The 19,175-nt window shown below is 37.0% G+C and overlaps 1 protein-coding gene across 1 annotated transcript in view; it reads right to left on the reverse strand.

The window, feature by feature from the left end:
* Positions 1-17,904, reverse strand: part of slc15a4 (solute carrier family 15 member 4) — a 64,418-nt gene extending 46,514 nt beyond the window's left edge. Inside the window, exons 1-6 of the mRNA XM_081349343.1 lie at positions 17,615-17,904; positions 16,725-17,348; positions 13,167-13,459; positions 11,588-11,729; positions 8,617-8,694; positions 1,306-1,486 (exon numbers count right to left, since the gene is read on the reverse strand). Of these exons, the coding sequence (XP_081205469.1) occupies positions 1,306-1,486; positions 8,617-8,694; positions 11,588-11,729; positions 13,167-13,459; positions 16,725-17,297 (1,267 nt within the window). The 5' untranslated portion in view covers positions 17,298-17,348; positions 17,615-17,904. The remainder of the gene's footprint in view (positions 1-1,305; positions 1,487-8,616; positions 8,695-11,587; positions 11,730-13,166; positions 13,460-16,724; positions 17,349-17,614) is intronic.
* Positions 17,905-19,175: the final 1,271 nt, after the last annotated feature.

Here is a 19,175-nt window from a genome sequence, read left to right on the forward strand (position 1 = left end):
TGCTTTGAAAAAAATAAAGTAGCTGCACTTACAATAATAATTTGTTTGTAATCAGACTTGTAGCACAGTCAGATAATAATAATAGTAACAATTTTAGAAAGTCACATGTAACCATGTCAATGGGAATGAATTGGCCAAATCTGACTGTGATTTCATTCAGATTGTACGGGGTGGTTTAAATATTTTCTAATCTGTTCGATAGGACATGCACATTTGATCACATTGAAAACCTAAACTGGAAAGAAGGGTGCATGTGCAATGATGTAGAATGCTAACAGTTATAACGAATTGTAATATTTCACAATATTATTGTTTTACTGTATTTTTGATCAAATAAATACATACTTGGTAAGCATCTTCTTTCAAAAACATTAAAAAAATCTTACTGGCTCTTAACTTTTGAACGGTAGTTTTATGCTTATGCTTTGTAAACAGAAATGAGCACTGGTTATAAAAAGCTAAGTGCAATACAAAGTAAACACCATATTATTGGCAACATGCCAGATGCCAGATGACAATTCTTTTTCTACAAGACTGATATATCATATAAGCATACATCATTTTAAGCATTGTTGTAATTAATGATTATTTAGATGATATTGTGTCAAAACGATAAAAGAATAAATAAAAATAAAAATGATAATTATTACATCAGTCAATATTTGGTAACCAAAGGTATTTCTTAAGGCACAGTACTAGACAAAGTTGAAGGGAACATGGAGTGACCCCACAAATTCACTCGCTCGCAGTCAGTCTCCCTCGCACGTTTACCGCCATTTCATTCAAGATTACCATATTTATGATGTTGCGATGTACTGAATCGTGAAGTGTATCATATCATGAAGTAGTTGCCTATACCCAGCCCTAAAGTTAAGAATATATTATTGCATATTTTAGGTCTCAGTGTTCTGAAATGTGCGTGTTACAGTATGTCACATATAACAGAACACACAGCATTTGAACCTTATGAAGTCTGAAATGAAAGTTCACTACCGTGACGGGCCTTTTGACACAGAAATGAACACATATATATAAAATGTGTATGCAAATGTCTGCTATCACACTCAAACACTCCCACATCCTCTTACATGAGTCTCAGTTGGTGAATATTTACAAAGAAGCTTGATACACCCACCCACCCTACCAGCCAACCAACACACACACACACACACACACACACACACAGTTCATGTGGCGAGATTGCAAGCTGAAGAACAAAACCCTCAGACTCAGCCATAAATCGTTGTTGTGTGTTTTTATAATACACTAAACACGTGTCATTTAGTGTGTTTGTTGTTGACTCACCAGCCGCCACTGCCGAGCACATGACAAAGAACATGCCCACAGCGATTCTCTTCAGAGAGGAGGGCAGCAGGCCTTTACGTTTGAGGATGGGGTCTACCACTTTATCCTTGAGGGGAATCAACATGAGGATCAGCACGGCATCAAACATGGTCAGCCAAGCCGCTGGGAAGCGAAACGATTGCTGAAAACAAAAGGGGAATATAATGAATCATGTTACAGGACACTAGAGGATGAATAAACAGGAAGCAGGGTGTGTGTAGGTCACTCATAACACTCAGGTGCTTCGTTCTTCTCCATTTGTCCTCCATTGAGAAAGAAAGTACAAGCCTAAATGTGAATTCTGGGAGGGCATATGAAAAAGAAAGAGAGAGATAGCAGGAAACCAAATCATTCCAGTAACCTTAGCGCCCTCATGTGGCCAGTGCTGGTCTGTGGATGTAAAACCCATCCAGTAACTGACAGAGGGACAGGTCTCTTAATAGCCCATAAAATCATTACTCAATTGTTAAGTACTTTAATATCACATGGGGATTGAATACCATGCGTCAGAGCACCTGTTTCATAATGAATGATTCCTCCCCTCACATGCCACTGATGAGTTCTGAAAAACCCATCAGAGGGAAGAAAGAAAAAAAAAGGGGTTGCTTCGTTGTTCTGAGAGCTTTTATTTATGTAGAAAAAGTTAATGAATGGTGTTTTCCTATGCAAAACCTAGGATGATTTGGTAATAGTGATAGATTTAGAAATTTGGACTATTTTGAAAAGAAAAAAATTGCCTTAAGGAAATAGATTTACATGAAGAAAACGAAAATGAGTCAAATTTACTTATGCAAAACATGCAGCAAGGAGGTTGCTTAGTCTTTGCTTAGGTGTCCTAAGCAGTTTTAAGCACATTGCTATGCGCTTGCTAAGGTCTTCTGGGTCTTCTTTAAGTGTGTCACTATAGGTGATTTCCATTCGACAGAAAGTGCCCTGTGAAGTCTACTTTGCAGGGAATTCTTCCATCAAATGTGTCCAATCCAAAGGGAGCAAACAAGTTCAGTTCGAAGGGTACTGCAAACAGCATAGGGAATAAGGGAACATCGATATATCACTTCACAGGAAGTGAAGAGGGAAATTTACCCACCAGTCACTGTGCATCAGTATGTGTGAATAAAATAAAGGCGAATAAACTAAGATGAGCGTCCAGTGTTATTACAGGATTTAATTAGTCCCAGGTGTAGTTTGTTTGCGGTTGTTCGCGGATACTAAAAAAAAATGAGTGTGTGAGATTGAGATGTAACCCTTACAAAACAACTATCATGATTATGGTTATATAAGAAAATATACATCTAATATAACCAAATTATGTTTATTTTCATATTAAACGTACATTGCAATATACAATTATCGCTCAGTTTAGCATTTTCAAATCTGACATTTTTCATTCAATTAATAATACATTTATATTTATATTATAAATACACATGATGTATTATATACACACACATGTATATCACATGGTAATTTATATTTATTTACAGAAGTATACATTATTATGTCATCATAGCTTCAACTTCTTTAATATGCACGAGTCATTACTCAAGTGTCATCTGTTCGATGACTTTGTATGGAGTTCCAAATAAATGCATTTGTCAAGTGAAGTGAAATTCAACAAATAACCCTTGCTCAGTGAGTAGGGAGCAGTGCACACTGCCTATGGACTCTGCCAGCCAGAACGCAACTTTTGTTGTTGCTATGGTATTCTGGGTGGATGCCAGGGGGTTGCTATGAAGTTGCTAAGGCTTTCTAGGTGTTCTTGATAACTGGCCCAAGTCAAAAAAAAAAAAAAAAAAGCCCAGACCTAAATATCTGTTTGTCTTAATTTTTCTTTCCATGTCTTTCAGCTATTTTCTCATCCGCTAAGCAAAAATGATACATTAAAAGGGTAGTTCACCCAAAAATGAAAATTAAGTCATAATTTAGTTGGCCTGGTGTTGTTTTAATGCAAAATGCCGTTCTTACTTTTTCAAAACCAACAAAGGAGAATTTTTGAAAAATGTCCCACTCGCACATATAATGGCAGTGAATAGTGACTAGCACCAAGCTTGATTTTTTTTTTTACAAAAAATAAAAACCACAAAAGTATCACAGAATGATCCCATGCGACATGTCGTATATTCCAAGTGTTCTGAGGGTAAAATAAACTCTTAATTTAATAGTGTTTGGTTTAAAAAATAAAAATAAAAATCTGTTGTGTTCGTTGCATCAAGTTATTGCATCCACATCTGTCAACTGTCATACTGACTATTATCAGAGGAACCGAGTTCCGATCCAGATATAGTAAACTCAGTGAAGAAAGTAAATGGATACTTTTTTTGGATTTCAATGGGTAGCACTTTATGGTAACACTTTATTTTAAAGTGTCCCTATTACATATGTTACATGTACTTACCATAGTAGTAAAAGTAAATTATGCATAATTACATGCAACTAACCCTCAACCAAATCCTAATCCTACCCTAACCCTACAGTAAGTACATGTTGTTAATTGATATTACTCAGTACTTAAATGTATAATTACACTGTAACAATGACACCTTAAATAAAAGTGTAACCCACTTTATTTTACAGTCCTGATCCACATGTACCTACTATGTACTTATTATAGCAATTATAACTGGGTAATAACTAGGTACTAACCCTCAACTTACCCCTAAACCTAACACTAACCTATGCAGTTACCTTGTACTTTTACCTTGCCCACACTATAAGTACAGTGCAGGTAATGTTAAATAAAGTGAAACCTTTCTGTGCATTGAATTTCATGTTGCATTTTTATTAATCTTGGTTTCTCACGACTTGTGCTTTTTTTTTTGGAGCGAGTCCGACTGAACTGCGGTGCTTATAGTCTCATGAATGCCCAGCCATGCACAGACGAACAGCCAAGCTCTGGATTTTCGTTAAATTACACGTAAAATTTCAGTTTGTTTTTTCACCAAACCCTATCATATACCCCCCCCCCCCCCACCACCACCACCAGTGTGAGTCAAATGTGTGGTCAAATTCACCAATGAGGGATTGGCCAATTTTAACTCTGATTATGAGTATTTTCACTTTGGAAACCACAGGAAACCATCTGTCCTCATTTCCTGCACAGACAGGGCTTCATGATACGAACGAGCAGATGTGGGTAGATGCTGTACGCACGCACCAAAACTTAAAAACAGCCCAATCCATTCTTGTCTTGATCTGATTGGTTGTAATTAATCCGAACACACTGCACAGTATGTCGCCATCTGTACGGTTTAATTGACGTTAATCAAATAATGCCTGTAAAATGCAACACCAGAGGACTAGATGCCCGGAGCTCAAACAGAGGTTTATTATGCATCCATGCCTGCAGGTGTGTATGGGCAAATCACGCACATTTACACCTCCAGCAGAGTATCAGGCGGTTAAGTGGAGAGCGTATCTCCCTCAGCATGTTTGAATTTAATTCTACAGCTTCTGTCAGTCCCCAATCTGCCGGCGCTTTTAACACTTTTAATTCTCCAGCTTATTCCCTCATTACATTTACATTTCTTTGACTAAGCATTGGTAATTTATACATGTCCCTCCGAGCGCTCGGTCTCCCCTTCATCATCGTGCACTTTTAAATACTTTTTTCTCCATTTGAAATTGCCAGTTTGCATCATTCTATCGTCATATCATTTTCACCCACATTACTGGTGTCTGTTTCTCTCTATGGGTGTCTCCTAATTAAGAGCTCACAGTTTGGCCTTGTTAAGACTGTGCACTGGATTCCCTTTAGACTGCGCGGTCCACAGAGACAAATCTACGGCAGCACATGTTCATTTAGAAGGGGAAACCCTTGTGAGAACGAGCAACAGATGGGGATTTGGAAACTTGAGAATGCACTCCAGAGAAACACTATAGTACTCAGGACAGAATGAAATTACTTGATTCCTATTGAAACAGGAAGTTGGGGTAGGAGCTACATTTTTGAGTCATCGATATTTTTGTTCTGTTTTCTTAGAACATTTCAGAGCGCATTATACCAGCACAGTTCAATACGGTTAGACACACGAGCAGAGAACGTGTTTTAGCCGTGCCATGCCGAACCAAGCTCAAGTGGAAATATATCTGGAACTGTTCCTTCAGGCCCGACAGTGAAAAAGGGGCTTAATGTGTGCTAATTGACCTTTAACTGATAAAAGAACACTGAACTAACCCTTTCATAATATAGCATATATACACTACCGTTCAAAACTTTAGGTTTCTGAGAAACGCTGTTGAAAGTGGATCGGCCCGAGCACCACAGCACACTTGTAGCCAATCAGTAGTACAATCATGATGGGAGATCAGAGAGAGTGAGCAAGAGGGAAATTTGAAGAAAGATTGTAGAAAAGAGAGATGGCTGAGAGACATTACAAAAGAGAAAAGGTCAGAGGAATATCACTGTAAAAAGAAGGGTCATGATCAGGCAAGAGCTTTAGGACCCCCGTTGAGTAACATTGATTTTGTCATGTTTTACAGAAAAAAAGATATTCTGTTGTTGTAATGTAACAGGACAGTTTTGAGTGTCATTGTTTGCCTGGAGCTGGTGTGACTAACAATGAACTCTTGCTTGGATATACTCTTGTGAACTGTGTATTCAATTTTTGTTCTTCCTTGTCGTTCGTTTGTCATCTTCGCTTCACTTTTTGCAAAGCCTTATTTTGCTTTGCTTCATCTATGATAAAGAGACATCCACTCTTGCATTGTGTGTTTGTGCATTTTGGGGGAGGAGCAATGAAGTGAGGGGTGTGTTTAGGTTGATTTCAAATATCAACAATGTTTCTCAGAAATAGCTTACTGTACCTTTAAATTGATAAAGTAGTAATATAAATTAATATAAAAGTGACAGTAAAGACATGTATTTCAAAAATAATGTTTTGAACTCTCGTTCAAAGAATTCGTTAAAGAATCCTAAAAAGACACTATTACGATTTCCACACTTCATAAAAAAATAAATTGAGCTTTGCTATCACAAGAAAATAAATTAATATATATTAAAATAGTTCAAATCAGTTATTTTTAATTGTAATACAATTTCACAATATTACTGTATTTTCGATCAAATAAATGCAGCCTTATATATAACAGGCATATGCAACCACCTATAGCAACCTAATAAGGAAGCAATTTTTTTTCACAAGCAAACAGCAATTTTATATTCTTCAAAAACAAGTTTAGTTATATATAGTTTTATTGTAACATAAATGTATTTCACTTCAACACTTTTCTTCCTCCTGAATCAGACTGAAAGAGGAACACTTCTCCTTTGATTGATAATTCAGTGGCGAGAAAAAAGCTTGAAGATGCTGGACTGTGTTTATTCATTGATCACAGAGGAAGTTGTAGCCTACAGATTTTGACCATCTGACTTGTTAAGACAAGGTCAGTCATCCAATATAAAGTACTTTTATAAAGATTACACGTTAGATTGGTTTGTCAATGTTATATTTTTAAAAGTTAGCAGAAAATGGCACAACCACCATGAAAGTCCTCTGGAAAATTATATTTAAAGAGCAAGAGGTGCTTTACAACCGTCTCTTCAATATGACCCTGCAGTCACTTTCTCAAGCAATGTGTTATTTAACACAGCCAATTATGTCTTTTTCACTTCCCCATTGTTGTTTTGCACTTCCTCTGTCCTTCCCATGTGACTCTCAATCTAATTCTGGAAAACTCCATTTTAAACAGTGGTAAAATTGCACGTACACACAAGTTGCTCATCCAGTTACATTTGTGTCTATGCATTTTCATGGTCATAGAGCAACATGTGACTGCATTGTCATTGCTGATCAGAACGCCCGACAGTCGTGATTTTGGATCAGTCACAGTGAATCTATTTTGAGGGGATTTAATTCAAGGCAAAGGTTCTGACACACTTTCCTAGCAGAGCGTATACATGTACACCCACACGCACACTCACACAAAAACAAATACACAGCAACTTTAGATGAGAAAGTGGCTGCTGGGTGCTAATCTGCGATTAGTGAGGGTCATGGTTTTGAAGTTAATACCCTGGTTTTCAAAGGATTTCTCTAGCTCATGCGTGCCAGAGTCTCCAGAGAGTATCCTAAACAGCCTCTACTCTACAGCTAGACAAACATCCCAAGCACCTGGCATCACCACAGGCATCTAAAATTAAAACTGAAGAATAAAAACCAATCAAAGACACCGTATTCTACACGGTTGCATTTAATGGTTTTCCCTGAAGACCATTTATACTGTAATGTTACTCAAAGTCTCTTGCACCCAAACATTAAAAATTAAACTCTCTTGCTAACACTTAAGGTCCGTTCACACCAAGAATATTAACTATAAATGTAACTATATGCACTGCTGTTTTGTCATCTGCCTCTTTAAATGCTCGAGCTCTTTAAAGTCTTGTGGATTCTGATTGGCTTTATTGTTCATCAGCTGGAAAAAAATCATTCTGAAAGTGATATTGATTCTCTGTGCCATTATCATTATAGTTGTGGTGTGGACTCTGTGATACTCTTTTATATTTAAAAAGATTTTTAGAACTATATCTTAACTTCTTGTTTTATTACAAGCTCTGTTGCATTCTCTTTTAGCCAGCAGATTCTCCTCTGATTTTTTTTTTGTTAAATGGTTAATTGAGGTTCGAGACTTAGCTACTCCATGTCAACCTTTCTTGCTTTCACCATACACGTCAAACCAGCCAACACTTATAAGACAAAAACACATTGTGAAGGAAGAATTGATGATTGACAGGTTTACATTTTGTTAATTTGGAAAAACAACTTTAATATTTTGAAATGTAAATTATTCCTGTGGTGGCAAAGCTAAATATTTAAAATGAAAATCTTTTGCAACATTATAAATGTCTTTAGTCATTTTAGATCAATTTCATGTTTCCTTGCTAAAAAAAAAAAATAAATCTTACTGACCCAAGCGTTTGAACGTTAATGTGTATTTTAAAATAATAAATACCTTTGTTTCGTTCATGAGTCTGGCTGTATACTATATCAATATTTCAAAGAGCAATGAAAATCTAGTTGACAAAGACATATTTCATTTATAGAAACATGTATCATTCATGGAAAAATCTGTGGCATTGAAAATGTTGCTTCCTAACAGCACAGCCGATGAGAAATATGGGAAAACTAATGAGCAAAGTGACCAGAGCACAGGCAAAAAAAGGAGGCCAACTGCTTTAATAATTGAACCATTCATTAACAAAGCAATTATATTTTTCTTTCAGGCCAATTTGGAAGTGATCTGACATCATTGGCACTGAAATAGCTTTTCTCTTACCGGGTGGGAGTCTGTGGAGTTGGGATCGGCTCCAGGAATTGTCAGATGGAGACTCTGGAGATAATATGTGGTCTGCATCTGCAAGAGAAGACAGAAGCACACATAAACATGCTGGCTGCACTTACATCTCATTCAGTACTACATGCTGGCTGCACTTACATCTCATTCAGTACTACAGAACAGCCTACAGTACCACTTACTGTAGCACTTGAGGAGACACGGTTTCTGAATATTGCTATTGATTTAAACTTGAAATAGGGCAGAGGAAGAGAATAGCAAGTGGCAATATTTCAGCCCTTAAAAGCATTTTAGTGCTTCATTTGAACATTCTGCAATATCTGTTCATGCAGAAAGTCATTAAGCAATTTTTTTCTAAAAGTTAGAGACGTTGTCCTTTACTCAAACCTTAATTTAAGGCCCAGAGGACTAACAATGCTGGGTAACCTTTCTAACAGTTGGCAAGCGTCTCAGCAGACAAAACATATGGGATGACAGGGCCTCAAAAGATGACCTTCAGCCATAATTGGAGGAAGAAAATCTAGTTTTGAGATGGTCTACGACACAATGATTCTTATCCTGACAGACCCACCACAATTTAAAATTACAACAATAGCTGCATTCACAGCAGAAAATTATCCAATGCATCCTAAGAACGGTAAATTTTATGCCGTAAATGCATAGCGAAAGATTATTTTTTTTTATGTCACATTAAAAGGATTAGGGTGACCAGACGTCCTGATAAAATTGGGACAGTAGCCGCGTTTCCATTACCCATCAAATTGCGCAAATTGAAATTGCAAACTGGAAATACGCTCAATGGAAACACGTCAATTTCGCAAAAACTCCCATTTATCGCAAAAAAGTTTTCACGCTAGCATGAGGTGGTTTTTCAGGCAATTCGAAAAAGGAATATTTTGCAAAACTGCAATGGAAACAGTTTTTGCGCATTTACAGGTCACCTGACTTTAGAAGGCGTGGTGTGTTTGGACAGAATACGAGACAGAGTTCTTTACTAAATTCATAAAAGACAAAATAATTACAGAAATACTGGATTCTAAACCTCATAGAGGTGCCACAATCAAGACCTCGGAGCAGAAATGAGTGAGAAACACCCAGAAACACCTCATATGTGCCGCTCATAAGGGTCTTTCCTTGCCATTAATGCTTGGATAACAAGCCTACGTTTCCTTCCATTAATAATAATAATGTCTAGTGCGGTACGTGGCTGTGATATATATAAACCTACCAACGTCCGTTGCCATGATTTTTGGAATGACTTATCGTGAGAGGAAAAAAATGACGCTGTAGTCGCATAACATCGGTTAATGGAAACGCCGTCATTTCACAAGTTTTTTATCGATATAAAAAAATAAAAAAATAAAAAAAAAACGCAAAAGTTTTGCGCAAATCTGTAATGGAAACGCGCCTAGTGTCAATTTTATGAGCCATGTCCCACATGATTTACAGTTGGGATGCCACTTGTCCTGATAATTAGTCTTAGCTATAGTTTAATTGGTTAATTCGTAAAAAAAACAAAAAAACAGCAAAATCATGTGTAACCATCAGTAACCAGAATGAATGGTCTAGGTAGTTCTTTGACCCATTAATACAACATTAAGCACACAAAAATACAATAAATAAATAAAACGGTTGCTTTCGCCTCGAAAATTGAGCAGTAAGTAAAAAACCTTCACATGTGCGTCATTGTGCAAATGGTAGAACAAAGAAATGCTCCATTTCAACAAGTAATTTTATTCCTAAAAACTCATCTCTGATCACCAAAATGACATATTTAAACGTTTAAACAGAAATAAAAATGTCTTCATGCCTTAATCTAGCTTGAATATAACTCTACACCCTTGCCTCATTTAGTATACGCGGTTCTATGAATATGCAAAATAGCCCCGCCTCCACTCACACAAGCTCAGAGATCCACTCGTTGACGATCACACATTGACGTGATTGGTTAAAAGGTAGTTAGTAACACCAGCGATTTCAAACCGTGTTTTTGAGGCTGTCTTTTTTTCACTGCAATTTTAAGGAGAAAATACTCTTATTATTTGCACATGATTTGTCTTAAAGCATATTAAAAACACCACATAGACATATAAACAACATAAAAAGCCTGATTTTCACCACAGGGGGACTTTAAAATACCTTCATTTGTGTTTAAAATGTGAACGAAAGTATTACGGGTTTGAAAAAAAAAAAAAAGTCATGTCGAGGGTGAGTAAATGGTGAATTTTTTTTTTTTTTTTTTTTTAGGTGATCTAACCTTTTAATGTCCATAAGATCAGACCTTTACAAGCTTCTTCCGATAATCCAAATGTGCTCTGTGGCTGGAAATATCCCTAAGGTGGTTGTAAAATGCAGAAATGAAAGAGACAGACCTTGAAAATATTTAAACATGGCAATGTTGACAAACTGATTTTGAACATCATCAAAAACACTTTACGAGTGGTTTGACACATAACCTCTTTTAGTTTTTTTCTGTGGTAAGGTGACATTAATTCAGTAGTTACATGCCCCACACCAGCTGCTGGAGGGACGCTGCTTTAGTAGAGATGTCCCAGTCTTTATTGCTTGTCCTTTCTGCATTACCTTGAGCAAGACACATATAAAGTTCCTCAAGGAAGCACCTGTCTGCTCAAGGGCTTTATGCCCACACATCCCATAAAGGCTCCAAATGGCACAAACCCTTAATATATGTCAGAGACAAAATCTCTGCTTATGAACATCAATCAACTATATTTGACACGCCAACGACACCGTTCATCTCCACTATGCATCTCTTTTTCCCTGAGACACCTTGAGACTTCAAGCAAATAAAATACCTGTGCAATTCCCTATTCATCCTCTGTTACAACTACAGTAAATTAAGGTTAAATATACATAGCCTGTATATTTCCCTCTTTTTTAAGGATCTATAACTGACAGACTGGGTTGAGAAACCCACTCATAAAAACTTTACCTGGAAATAGACCATCCAGTACGGAATGAGGGCCAGGAAAACAGGAAGTATTTTGACCAGCGCTTTCACTTCCTCCACCTTCTCCTCTGAAAATCGCCCACCGTATGTCACCTTAGCACCATCCAGTAGAGTCGGCTTGGGCCTGGTGGAAGAACATGGTTTGTAACAAAGAAAAAAGCAATGATTTACTAACTTAAAAATAATGTCAGGGTTTTTTGAGAAGCGACTGTTCTTTGATTTAGAGAGAGGGCACGGCACTTGACAGCAACTTATGCCACAGAGACACAATGAATAGCATCGCCACGTACGAGACAGACAGGAGAGGTGGATCAAAGAGGAAGATGACGGATAACATTACAGACTAATAGAGTCATCTAAACTAGAGTAGAGGTTCCCATGAAAAAACAGCATACATTTACAATCTAACACACTTAAAACATTTTAAACAATATGGACTGTAAAGTAAAGACAAATAGGCACATTCATTTTTAAAAGTTAGAATAAATATTTACAATTTCTGAATATGCAACAACTGGCAAATCCATCTTAATTCAACAAGAAATGGAGTATGCTACCCATTTTATAATTTCTGAAATCCTTGAAAAAAGGACATTGAACCTGAATAAAAGGTAGGGCAGGACTATTATGTATTAGGCATTGTTTTGATAAGTCTTTGGTGCCTTCAAGTGATTCTGGAATGATACAAATTTACAAAATGAGTGCATTTCTTTGAGCACTAACTGTGAAAATTTATATTTGTCAAGTCACCTTTATTTATATAGCTAGATTGTTTCAAAGCAGCTTTACAGTGATAATAGGAAATTACAGTAACAGAGAGTGTTTTGGCTTTACAGCAGCTCTAGAAAAAAATTGTCCAGCTAAGTTTTGATTGATTCACTTCCATTGCAAAGTTAACTCAAGGGCTGCTTACATGACGTTCTAACAGAAAACACTTAACGCGCTCCGGCCTGCCAATTTGCGCAACAACAGAGCGTGGTGGCTCGAGAACGGAAAACTTGGAATAGGTTCCAAGGTGCAAAGCGTTGAAAACTTTTGGAAAACGTTATCATCTCCGCGTAAGCCCCAAAAACACGAATCCATGAAAACACTGACGGCGTGCACATATTGTTCAGTCTATAGGTATGCGCGTTTTAATATATTTATGTGCGTAGATGTGTATTCTTTCTTCACAAATTGACTTCACCAAATTACTTGTCTGGCCTTAAAAATTCATAACACATAATTTTTTGTCGCTTCCGCGCATCCATGTGAACTGGAATCATTTTGACAACGTTTTATCTGTAGAGAGGTAAAGGTCATCATTAAGTTTTTAAATGTGAAATGTTCACTGCACACTTTGCTTATTTATTTGGAGCGACAGGTTTAAATACGTAGATTAAGCACCATTTGCAACTAATGTGCATCCTTGATACTCTACATTTGGCTGCACTAGTGGTAAAACAACTCTTTTCTTTATAAGGAGGTGAAAAGAAAATGAATGTTCACAATAAAACGAGTAGTTTGTACTAAGAAAGTTGATTTCATGTGCCCTATTCACAAAAGTAAGCCTAGCCCTCACCTGAGCAGACTGGGTTCCTTTGGCCCGCGTCCACAGAAGGCCGAGGCCAGGATCCGAAACATGTCGCTGAAGGCGCTGCCGTCTGCAGGCTTGGTTATGAAAACCGCTCTGCCCAGAACAAAGACGACGAGGGACACCCCGAGGCACACGGCAGGGATGATGTAGCCTATAGAGAAGCTGATGTTCTGCTGAATATAGGCTACTCCACCCAGTGAGAAGATCGCTCCCAGATTAATGCACCAGTAGAACCAGTTAAAGAACCGCCGTGTTGCCTCCGGACCTCGATCCTTCACCTGTAACATCAAAAATGCACATTCAATTCACTTTCATTTAACTGTTTTATTCATTTTAAGCTCAAAGGAAAAAGTGAGAAACTGACTTTTAAAAAAAGAAAAAGAAAAGAAACTGATCACTTTTAAATCCATAATAACTAATTCTATATCCAGTTGTGTCAAACAAGGGCAACAATAACATTAATATAATGTCCAGCTGGAAAAACATTTCGTTTTTTGACTTGCTTGTGGATACTAAAGTTGCACCGTCAATAACCGTATCAACAACCAGTTTGCATTCTTCATTTAATTCAATACTTTTTTGCAGTTTACTAAATGCATTTATAAACTTGGTGAATTTTCTGCACATGTCCATGCAACGCTTTTCTGAAGAGATGTCTGCTCACAAAAAGCTCAAAATACATGCAGCTGTAGCCATACAATCAGAGACACAATCCATATAGTGTACAAATTTTCAATTAATTTCCTCAACGTTTAAATGAGATCTATGACCCAATGACACCCAGATGGAACAACCTGCAGTTAATCTCTTTATTGAATCTAAAAATCACATGACGATCATATGACGAGAGTCGACAGACATCATCAACACTGGCCTAATCCAAGTCATCCCCATTTAAAGACTTGTATCGCAAAATAGGCTAAGCCTTGGGTTTTTTGATAACAACTTTGGTTGACAAAAAAAGCTTTTCAAATAATCCAATACAAAAGGTAACTGTATATAAAAAAATCTGTTACGCAGATAAATAAGCCAACGAAAACAGATGTCAGTTTTACTTCCCAAATTTTTGGTTTCATTTTGCATGTAATGTCTAGTTAGATAGGAGCAGTCTTACTCACAATCATATAGTTTCTAATGAATCATTTAGTCACTTAGCAGAAGATTTCCTTATAGTTCACTTATGTCAGGGACATCCCCCTTCCCACCACAAGGCATAACAAGCCTTAGTAGCATGGAAACATGGCTAAAGCATGGAAGGATTCTTTTAATATACAAATGTTTCTGCACTGTTTTCGCATTTGTAAGAAATGTTTTTACTTGGTGTGAAACGATCTAGTCATTATATCACTAAAAATCTTCAGCTCTTCCTCATCACTATAATAAATTAAGCTTTCATATACAAATTTAGTTTTAAACGAATCTGAGAAACAGACCTTGGTAGTAACCATAGAAGCCACTTCAACAAAAGGCATAATTTCGATCTTGTGGGCTGCAAAATGGCTTGTGTCACAAGGCAAAATCTGACTCAGAGTACCTCAGAAATGTGTGGTATTCGCCTTGTCATTTTTAATAAGTGAAGCGAAAGTGCCAGGTATGTCCAAATTTAAGGAAGTCTTACATAATGTTGCCAAAAAAATACATTAACAGTGAAAAACAAACATTGTAAACAGTTGTAATGAAGCAACCGATTATGTTGAAATCTGAAATTTCCCACTTTGCTACTTTTTGGAAATTTTGAATCTTTTTTAGGCAAAATCCACAATCTAATAAATGTAATAGGCCTATATTAAATTTAGAACGTTATCGAGAGTTCATGTCACAAAATGTAGCCTATATCAGAAACCTTTTTTTTTTTCAAGAAAAACCTCACATTATTGTTATTGTCACTTTAAAGCCCCTTTTATGACTGTCGGATGAGTGGTGTCAATGGGTTAAAAATACAGTTTAAAAAGTCCCAGTAATAACTGACCCATATTTTGTTCAAGTTGAACTTAGAGAATTCTTGCACTTTTAGACATGACAATAGTTAGCCTAGTAAAATTAAAGGTGAACTAAGTAACTTTTTTTACCTTAACTGAACAGCTTCGGAGTCATTGGAATGGTTATATTACTTATTTCGGGTTGAATGGTGGTCGGTTCGCACCCCCCTGGTGCCCGTGAGCGGAAAATACGCACTTGCAACTTTGAGCCGGCGGGACGCCGGCCGCCGCGTCAGGAAGTCTCGCGTGATATCAGGTCTCGCGATGTAAACAATTGCTTTACGGCCAAAAGAAATGCTAAAATGCTGTCATTATTGCGCTCCCTCACGCTGTCCGAACCCGAATGAAGAAGACGTTTTAAAGAATGTCCCATCTGCTTTGATGTTGTTGATCTACTAGCCTCTGGTGTCTGAGAATCACCAACGAGTTTTTTACAGCAGTGTTGTCAAATATCTATTCCGAAGCTGTGGGGGGAGCTCTAGAGAGAAACCTGCGAGCAAAAAGCGAGAATACAGCGAAGAAATCCCGAAGCTACTGAGTGCTGCTTTAAACTTAAAAAATAAACCCCAAATAAAAAAATAATAAAAAAATCTGTCATTTATTCACCCTTATTTCACAAATTCACTGATCCCATTCACAGTAACAGTTTAAATTAAATCAAATGGACCCATTCTCCATTTCAAATTTACAGTCTCTACTTGCAAAGGAGATTATACGATTATAAGCACATTTTCTTTGCACAAAGCTAGCATATGACCTCAGAAGACTTGGAATATGGTGTATGAGTTATATGGATGATTTTTATGATATTTTTGCATCCCTTTTGAAGTTTCAAATGATCAATCTCCAACGTAACTGGACAAGAGCAACCATCACATTATTCAAAACGTCTCCTTTTGTGCACCAAAAACAAAAAAGCAAGAAAAACTATTATTTTTTTGTATACAGACAGAACCAGCTAGGGTTAACCTGAAGCATCTGAAAGAATGTTATTGAACAAACACCAGCAACCATGTCAAAGGTCTTAATGTCATTCAGAGTTTCATAAAAGCCAGACAGAGCAAAAAATATTGCTCTGAGAATCAATCCGAGGTTGCGCCCCTGAGATTTGAACCTACTCAAAGTTTAGACAACTCTCCAGTTGTAGTGAAGTCTGTTCATTACCTCAAGGTTTTTCAATCTTTTAGATGCCACAGATCCCCAAAATATGACCATTCTGTGCCTAAATTTTAAGATATTATTTGTATGTATAAAGACCAAATTAATACTGTGAATTATAATACATGTAAAATATTACTATAAAAATATTTTCTATTGTTGCATTATTACTTATTTCTAATCACTAATTGTGCTTTACTGTACTGTTAGGTGCATTATTTATTTATAAATCATTTGGAATCAATTTATTTACTTTAATATGTTTTTATTGTTATGCACATTATTTATTAGTTAGAAACTATATTATTTATTATTATTTTAGTACTGTTTTTCTCTAAACTTTTCCATAAAGCCCCTGGAACCCCCTGAGTGTTCCCAGAACTCATTCTGAAAATACTTGCATTACCTGATCTGCCCCGAATGGAGTGATGTTTGACTTCACAGCTCCCACCCCAATGGCCACCAGCACCAGACCACTGAAGATCGCAGGCCTGCAGTACGACATCCGATTGACGCAGGTCACATTGGCAGGCACGGTCCCATTTTCAGGAAAACATTCTGCAGGCTGCACTGGGAATGCCATCTCTTCTCCACACAGATGATTCCTGGTGTTGTCGCTGGCCACAAAGGGGAAAAGCAGCATCCCTAAGAGATACAGGACTAAACTTAAGGCTATGGTTAAGAACTTGCCAAGGAACGCATCCGCCAGCCAGCCACCAAAGGGCGATATCAAATAAGTGACTCCCATGAAGATCAAGGGGGCCTGGCTGGCCAAAGTGCCCTCCCAATAGAAGGGGCTGCTGTTTAGGAAGAGCACCAGGTTTGAGGTGATGCCATAGAAAGCCATTCTCTCTAAAGACTCTGCCAGAAGTATGGCAGCACATGCCAGTCTCCTGCCATTGAATATTGACTCTGATCTGGCTGAAGCCACAGAGTTGTCCAAAAGAGGAGTGCTCTCGTTTACATCTCTGCCAGCCATGGCCTGATATGACTGTTTCTCAAGAGGTGGTCAGCTGACCAAAATCCAAACCTAAAGGACACAAACAACAACAAAAGGATAACCATTATTTTAACAGCACGTGATACCAAAAAACATGACACATGACGCAATAATGGAGATTCGGGAAATAAATCACAACAGTGTCCTTATAAAATACTAGCTCATTCTTGCACTTATTGACTTACTTGAATATTTCAACCCAACATAAAACAACAATAAAAAGCCGCTGACATGCTGTCAACAACTTCTATATTTTACTCAGTAAACAGGCTAACAACATATTTCCGTAAACATACCGTTCTTGTACACTCAGCACTTCTCCACATTTAGCTGTTCAGCCCGCGACGTGTTTACCAATGTCCTCGAAATACATTTTAATAAAAATATTAAGTTAAAATTCCTGAAAGTCTGTCGATATGAAGTTTAGCTATCGGCTCTGAGAGTAAACAGCCAGTCACAATACTACCGCGTGACACCCGGTTAACTCATAAACGTCAAAGTGACGCGCCCACAGTGCAAATATCAGATCTTCATATCATCTGGATGTGTTTATCGTGTGTCCTGTGAGGAGTATCAGGTTGATCGTTTTGTATACAGCGCATTGAGGCAAGCGTTAATCAACTAGCAGGACAACCAACGACCATTGCTGATTGGATAAAGGGGAAAGAAAGTTTTTTCTATTGGCTACTATTGCAGCCAATCAATTCTGCACATAATCTTCCTGGCTGGTGCCTTGCCTGTCATGCACAATTTACGTTTCGTTTATGGTTATTCACAGCCTTGTGTGTGTTTTTGTTTAAATAGTTTGTGCATACACCACTGAGAAAAAAAATCATATTGACCCCATTAGTATGATTTTTTCTTAACAAACTCTTTGCTTATTATTTTGGAATGTTTTATAACTTATACGTAATTTTATATATATTTGTACACTATATACATAATTGTATTTACTCCTAAGTCATGGCAATGTGAACATTTAAATTAGATTAATTATTTATTATTATTATTATTATTATTTAAATGTTTTGTTGATTGATTTCAACACCCTTTTTGTGATTTGTGCGTTATAGTGTTATAGAATTAATTTGTGCATACACCTCTTAGAAAATAATAATAATGTTGTATATAATTGTTGGGCATCAATATTTATTATGAATTTACACCCTCCCATTGTTATTACAGGCAGTAGTTTCTTGCATTGTCTGTTACTGGCATAATACTTCTAAAAAAATCATGCATCTGAAATGTAGCTCTGTAGTTTCTTAGTAAATGTTTCCTTTATTAGTCATTAAGGTTATGATTTCCTTGCTCATTTTGTATTATTCTCATGAATAGTGAACTGCTGAACTCATAAATTAACTTGATCAAAGGTAAAAAAGTGTTTGAGTGCCAAATGTAGACTGACAGATCACACAGACACCATCCCTCAGAACAGAACTAACTGCTCAGCTTCATGTAGCTGACAGACTTTTAAGGATCAAGCGAAAGGTGAATAAAACTTTGCCAACTTTAGCCTTCTTTCCTCATTCAGACCCATTAAAATGTATGAAATTCATGAACTCAATTTCAAACGGTCTGTACTAAGGAAGTGCCAGTGGCAATTTGCTGTGGCTTGATAACACTATATGACAGTCAGCATGTCCTTCAGTCACAGCTCTTCTCTCTTATGAGAATTGACTAAAATACTATAAAACACACCAGTTATGTGTTTGTTGTTGATTCTCTCTTTTTAATTGAGAGAATTTTAAAATATTTGAATGATTTCTGAAGATCGTGTGTGCAACGTTCTAGGTCCGACTAAGATGATCAAGATGCAAAAAGATTCAAAACAAGTGTATTTATTAAGTAAAAAAC

The sequence above is a fragment of the Scardinius erythrophthalmus genome (genome assembly GCF_964197995.2).
Source record: "Scardinius erythrophthalmus genome assembly, chromosome: 20".
NCBI classification, from domain to species: domain Eukaryota; kingdom Metazoa; phylum Chordata; class Actinopteri; order Cypriniformes; family Leuciscidae; genus Scardinius; species Scardinius erythrophthalmus.